At 31.4% G+C, this 7,785-nt stretch overlaps 1 protein-coding gene across 1 annotated transcript; it reads left to right on the forward strand.

Moving 5' to 3' along the window:
- The first annotated feature begins 2,647 nt into the window (after positions 1–2,647).
- LOC134705275 (acanthoscurrin-2-like) lies at positions 2,648–7,038 on the forward strand. The gene is made up of 3 exons (XM_063564025.1): positions 2,648–2,669; positions 5,499–6,002; positions 6,969–7,038. Exon 2 carries the CDS (start codon positions 5,508–5,510, stop codon positions 5,964–5,966), a length of 459 nt encoding a protein of 152 aa, XP_063420095.1. The 5' UTR covers positions 2,648–2,669; positions 5,499–5,507; the 3' UTR covers positions 5,967–6,002; positions 6,969–7,038.
- Positions 7,039–7,785: the final 747 nt, after the last annotated feature.

Raw genomic sequence — 7,785 nt, forward strand, 5'->3', positions numbered from 1 at the left:
CCAGTCAAATTTACGTTTGTTATCATTATACTATGCTTGTATTTCAGTAATACTCATCTTGTTCAGGGAGAAAATGGCACTACGTCCAATAACTTTCTTTTTTTTTAATTATATATTTCCTTCATTTGTAACATAATTATTAGAACCATTTGGGGCATTATGCTCGGCAACTAGTTTAGTTCGTTACATCCTTAGCTTTCAAATGAAGGCAAATTCAGAAAAGTGCATCGGACGTTTTTTAATTTTTATCATATGTTGTTTCATTTTTTTACAGCACTAGCTTAGCCTAGTTTTTACTGTATGCCTGTCATGTTACGTTGTCATTTTAGCGCGAGGTTTGGTTAGCCACAAAACCAGCTTCAACCCACCATTTTTTCTTAAAACCTTTGTTGTGTTAATGTCCTGTACCAAGTCACATGGCAGTTGTTATCTTTTATATTAAAAAGAAGATGTGGTATTATTGCCAATGAGACAACTCTCCACAAGAGACTTCATACCACAGACATTAACAACTATATTTCATCGACCTGCCTTATACATTGAACAAAGCATAGTCAGCTATAAAAGGCCCCGACATAACAAATGTAAAACAATTTCAACGGGAAAACTATAAAGGGGATCCCAACACTCCCTCTAACCTTGGACAGTGGTGTAACAGTACAACACAAGAATGAGCAATTAATATCAGTTGAAAAATGCTTAGCTCATCAGATGGATACAAATAGAAATACATCTAACACATTCTGAAAGTTGACGTAGTTTGTGTCTGTGTGTGTGTTTTTTTTTTCACTTCGGCGTTACTGTTGTTTCTGTTGTTTATCTTATTGTTTCTTTGGATTTAGTTTGTAACCCGGATTTGTTTCTCTTATCGATTTATGACTTTTGAACAGCGGTATACTACTGTTGCCTTTATTTAGCCTATAAATTCATTCCGTCAGGTTATGATTTAATCTTAAATATACATCACTTACCCTAACTCTTGTTGCATCGAATTGAGACATAACGTTATTGGAACAAATGAGTAAAAACAAAAACAAATAAAAAAAAGTTACAAGCAAAACAATTTCAACCAGAAAAGTTATTCCTCTAAATGCATTCTATATCGTGTATATACACCACTTGTTTCAATTATTTGAATTAGTTTCTGTGTACTTTTGTAATGGTTAAAATGTCACATACTTATATAATTTCAAGTTTGTTTTAATTGAAACTAGTGTCTTATCTTTGTTTTTCGTGTTCTTGGTGTTGACAAATTATGTACGACCACGTCCTATTTTTTCTATGGAGAAGCTCTGTATAGGACACACTCAAACATATGTGTGAGGCAATATTGTCTCTTATCTTTAGTTCCACCAGGATAACCGAAATTTGGAGAGAAAAAAATGCATTCAGCATATTTGTTAAGCTAGTTTTATATACAATAAGTACACAATTGTATATAAGACCCGTGTTTAGAGAGAGCCACATCACTTGCACGTTAAAACACCCTTATAGATTTCGAAAAAGAGCAGGCTAATGCCGCTACAAGGCAGCACTAGCACCCGCAAAGCGGAAAGGGATTAATATAAGTTGCAAAACTTGTTTCCCAATCCACTATGAATATATATGTTTAAACTAAGTACACAACCAAATTATAGATTGTTACTGGCATAACTGTGGATTTATTCATTATAACGTGTTTAACTACAAGTTCTTTTTTCTTAATTGTAAATACTTAGATCTTAAGGTACGTAGCTTCTATTTGGATAATTGAAAGTCAAAAATCTTACCTTAACAAATAAAGATATATATGGTGTAAGAAGAAATCTTTTATTGACAGAGAAGCCCCAAACATTGTATAGTTTATGCGGTATTAAGTTCTCAATTTGAACTAGACCGCTGCTCTTACTGAGAGGTCACTCTAAATTATTCGAAGTGCTTTGGAAACAAATAAACATGATTACCATCCTTCATTAGTAAACCCACATAGGACTTACACGGGATAACATACTAACTTTTTTGTAGATTCTTTCTCTTTTGCTAGATTCTATTATATTTCTTTACTCAAGTACCGAAATGTAAGGTCCTTCAAAATGGGAGATACAATTGGGAACATGTTAGAAAATTTGTGTATCAAAAGGGGATAAAAATTCATAAGCACACATTAAATGGTTTGCAACCCTGATTTGTTTTCTACTAATCAATTTCTTACTTAGAAACAATTGTTTACTACTGTTAGATTTATTTGTCAGTCTTTCGCGTGATAAACCTTATGATGTAACAATAGAAAACAGCAGTTCCGATGCGGGTACTTATCAAATGACTTCGTAAATTACTTCTTACCAATCACAGCATTGGAACTATGCGGTATACATTATTGATAATTTACTTGTGGGTTTAAAAATTGTCGGAAAAATATTATTTTTTAGTAATATATTTCATATCCTGATGAGTAAGATTGGTAGGAAGTGTCTAGTAAAATTATAAATAAAAACCCAAAAATCGTGATGCACGTGTACGTGAAAATCAGAACTATATGCGTGATTCATATATATTATATATAAATTGTATAAATAAATAGAAAATTAAAGATGAGTTGATCGTTCTTTATTAGACACATACATTATTTGTAGAGAGTCGGATTGTAGAACTAGACATGCTAGAGGAAAATAATTAAGAAAGGCTTTGTAGTAAGTCTATTTTAATGATACACTTACTGTCGGCATGATAATATAGGGCATTCTGATTCAATTACCATATGTATGAAGACTTGCAACCAGAATGAAATATAACGGCAAAGCTTCTCTCTTTTGGTATTTTGGCAAAAATAGTTGAATTTTAAATTATTCCAATCTTAGATCGAACCACACGTGTTTTTAGATTTAGAGTTTTCAGACACATTCTAGACAACAGTTTTAGGTCTACATAGATAAAAGGCAGTATGTAAATGGAAATAAGTATTTGAACAATTTAAAGTAAAATTTGCAATGTTGAAGTGCAATATTTGGCTGAGTACAACTGTCACACTGTCATACTGTCAACTAAAATTTACAATCAAAACAAATAGCCGAAATATGGTCTGCACAGACTCTTACATTGCTTGGTTGATATAACCATCGGAAACAAAGAATTGACTTATATATACAGCAAACAAATAATATTTATGATACAAATGTTATTGTACAACATGTACATTACTCAATTAATGTCTCTGCGGTGATGATTGAGACCAAAATGTTTACAATCAGAATACCATTTGAAACATTGACGAACCGGTAAAACCAAAAGTACCTCATGTTTAGCTAAATCAGGAAAACTAAATAAATAATCATTAGAACCAATACTTCGTCATCCTTCCAGACCTCTAGCCACACAATTCTAATTAAAATGTTATGGGGACAAACAATGCTTCCTTTTTGTAGTCCGCAAATAGAGTAATTGTTTAAATTAAAGTTACTTTACTTTTTGAAGCGGTGCGGCACATAACTTATATATTACCAAACTTAAAAGAACCATACCTTACCTAACACATAGGAAAAGTATAATTCAAAAAAAATATTTATTTCTCATGTCATACAACCAATAATAATAATAATAATAATAATAATAATAATTATAATAATAATAATAATACTACTAATAATAATAATAATACATTTGAAATGATGTTCATTTATTTTTCATATTTTAAAATGCATAATTGTGTAAATATTCGATCGTGAAAGGTACTTAATTACCTAGGAACAGTTTTATTCAATTATAGTCAGTTTAACTACAATCTTTAACACTTCCCTAGAAAATTAATAGAGACATGTTACACAAACTTCCTTAACATGTATAGGTTAGAATGTTCACTTTAGGCAGTTGACATGCAGATAGCTCATTCTGTGACAAAAAAGGCAGCACCACGTATAAATATAGTGGTGAGGTACAAGCAAATGCATACCGAATCTTGCTTTCAATAGGTAAGTTGAAATCACATCTTTAAATCTTATTTTAAATTTTTTAGTATTTCTAAAGTATTTACGTTATTCATCTTTTCAATTATATGCATACCGAATCTTGCTTTCATTAGTTAGGTATGTTAAAATCACATCTTTAAACCTTATTTGAAAAAAATTAACTATTTTTACACTTTTAACGTTATACATTTCATCAAAACTTTTTTCAATATTTAAATATGGTACTGTACTAATGATTGGACGATGTAAAATAATAATATGTGTATTCACTGGAAATTTATCAACGATTTTAAATTATCTGTATAAATGGAAAGCAAATACTTACTTTTCTATCATTCTTCTCATCATGTGTAGCTTGATATTGATTTGATCTCTCATTACACTTAGTACATGTAAAACAGGTATTCAAATAATTTTCAAAGTTTAAAGGGCGTGACTCTTCTAAATAAACTACTGAAATTTTATCTAACTAGTCCAGTCAATCTAGCAAAAATTTGACCTTAACCTAAAAGTAATTGCAGCAGAAGATTTTTCAAGTTGTAATCTTTAGCATTATACCCCAAATATACACAGAAAAAAGTCCCATAAAATCTAACTTGAGGAAGACTAAAAAAACACCATTTAAAATTCCTATGGAGATTTGTATTGCAAAGGGAGATAACTCTTACAAAAAAAGCAGAAATATCAATAAAAATTGATACAAAATTATAACTTTACCGCTTCTATTCATCAGAATGTATTGATTCTTGATTTTTTAGCGGTCTTTACAGTATAATAAACAACTCTAAAGGTGTTTTCATATATTTTATCAAGCTTTAATCTAGTTTTCGTAATTCTTTAAATGACCATTTATTGAATTTTTCAACATGTCAAGGTAAAGAATCTCAAATTTAATAAAACTATATAAGCATGTATTCTTCTTTTTGTGGTTTGAAGTTTCTTAAGATAAGTAAGTTGCTGAAATAATATAATATTCAGATATAAACATTACCAATTTTTCACATTATTTTTTCAAAATGGTTACAAACCTTGAAATTTGCAATTTCTTTAATGAAAAATGCTAAAAAAAAAATAAAACTACCCATAACACTTCTGTTTTGTACATTTCATGAGCAGAATATTGTTTATTTCAGTCAAATACAAACTTATAACCCCACCAAAGTATCATACTGTACATAAATTTCAAGAAAAACAACCAAACTGACCAAAAAGACGCATTTTTGTAAGAATTATCTCCCCTTCCTATGTTAATTTCCATAGGAAATGAAAAATGCTGATTTTGAGTTTTCCTCAAGTTAGATTTTATGGGACTTTTTTCTGTGTAAATAAAGGGCATAATGCTATAGATTAGAACTAAAACATTTTCTGTTGCAATTAGTTTGAGGTTAAATCTAAGTTTGACTGGAATAAACGTATATTTTAATCATTCTAAATGGCTTGAAATGAATAACCTAAAATATATTAAAAAGAACATTTTTTAGTAAACATTTTAATATACCTGAAGATTATTTGGTTTATAAGGTTGAGATGATTCCATGCATTTCTTATATATTCTAGAAAACCAAGATGCAAGCCTACATTCTCCTTACCCTTTTCGCACTTTTCGCCTGTGCATTTGCCGGTGGATATGGCGGTGGCGGTGGATATGGCGGAGGGCGAGGTGGTGGATATGGAGGTGGTAAAGGATACGGAGGAGGTTATGGTGGATTAGGTAGAGGTGGTGGTTATGGAGGAGGCGGTTACGGAGGTGGAAAAGGATACGGAGGAGGATATGGTGGTGGTCGTGGTGGTGGATACGGAGGAGGCGGTTACGGAGGTGGTAAAGGATACGGAGGAGGATACGGAGGTGGTCGTGGTGGTGGATACGGAGGAGGTGGTTATGGTGGTGGTAAAGGGTACGGAGGAGGATATGGCGGTAGAGGTGGTGGTGGATATGGAGGCGGTAAAGGGTACGGAGGAGGATATGGTGGTGGAGGTGGTGGTTATGGAGGAGGCGGTTACGGAGGAAAAGGTTACGGCCGATAAAGAGTTGGAGTTAAGCAGTACATTTCGTAATAAAAGGTAAATGAAATAGTTTATTTTTATAAAACAGATATATTAAAGAGTCTTTCTGTAATGATATACCATATTCTCTTTAACTTGGGAGCTTTAATCGATGTTTATAGTTATATATATTGAAAGTTGGTTGCGTTTAAAAAGACTAAGTTGATTACCATCCTGATAGTTGGAATAAATAACAAATTACAGTGTTTTAAATTACACCTGTATAATACAATGGCGGAAATATTTCTTCTTAAACTGAATGTTTGCTTCCTATTGCATAGATCAACTAGCTGTAATTGGCAAATCCATTCGAATCCCCAATGCTCTTCAGTTCGTTTTCTTTTCTGCCTTTTAACTTGTTTTAATCGAACATTACTGACAAGTATTTTTAGGATGGAAGGTGTAAACGTTTATAAACCAGGTACATTGTATATATGATGAGTTTATCTTTAGACATTGATGAAATATTTGTTTAATGACGAATATGTTCAAAAAGTCTTAACCTCAGTCCCGTGATGTCTTCTTTTTCTCCAACGTAAATTTGTTCAACACATTGTGATCATTCCTTCTTTATTGTAAGTTTTAGTTTTTATGTTATGTTTTGCATCATGCTGTTTGTATTTTGATATTTCTTTCGTTTTTATGACATAGGGTTGTCAATTTATTTTTTATTTGAAATAAAGTCAGGCATTTGATGAGATTGGTAAATCAGTTTTATTTATGCGCCGTTAAGTCTCTCAGTTAAAAATTTTTAACTTAGCAGCACCATTTTCCATAGTGAATTTCCGTTTGGTTAACTCAGCAAAAATATAGAAATCAAAAGTTAGTTGATAATGGATTAGGTAGTATTAATTCTAAACATGTCAAAAGATATTTTTTTACACAATCCTCAAATATTCGGATATTTCAATATATGTTATCTATGAATTACTGTTGAATACAAATGAAATACAATAGTTATATGTTTTGTTTGTTTATTTTTAGGATGGGAAAAGAGTTGTACCTCTGCAGCTGAATTCATGATCTTTCAGTAAAATAAAACCCTCTGTGCCAGTTTTGTCTTTTTGTTCTATAAAAAAAAGAGTGATATGCTAACAGCAAAACCCCCAAAAAGTTAACAAATAAAAGGCCCTAGAGTATTTACAAAAGGACATGTTCAGGAATACGTCATTTGAAAGGCAAAGCAACAACACAAATGTTCAACAAGACAATATGGTCAATGTGTGTGGTTTTTTTTTCATAGACATTTGCAACGTTAATGATTGGTAGACAAAAGCTTTGAAAGGGAAGTCAATATCATAACTTCTGAAAATTTGGTAATCAGTGTATGTTATAGATTTTAGAGACAAATAAGAAGAAACTTAAGTTCTTCAATCGAATTTCAACATTTCAGAATACTCTAGATAACCCTTCTTTTTTGTATGGTCTTGTTTCTCAATATTAAGTTTTGTGATGAGTTTGTTCGTTTGGGCCCCCGCCTTCTGTTTTTTGTGCAACCCTCTTTCATATTCTTACTGCTACAGACATTTGATAACATTTGAAAGGTCAAACATATGATTCTGTCCTTTTGCGTTTGTTTATTTCTGAATAATATGATAACGATTTGAAATATTTCGCTCAACATTTTTCTGCCTTCGCAAATCTATAAAAGATTTATTTTGGTTGTTGTAGGTTTAGTATGTCAATTACGTTGATATCCCACACTTTTTTAAAAATATCTTAAGTGAAAGTACAACCAAACATAAGGTTAAAACAGGCGGATAAACACGACATCGAAAACATATTAGACTTGATGAGAAGA

Source organism: Mytilus trossulus, chromosome 2 (genome assembly GCF_036588685.1).
Source record: "Mytilus trossulus isolate FHL-02 chromosome 2, PNRI_Mtr1.1.1.hap1, whole genome shotgun sequence".
NCBI classification, from domain to species: domain Eukaryota; kingdom Metazoa; phylum Mollusca; class Bivalvia; order Mytilida; family Mytilidae; genus Mytilus; species Mytilus trossulus.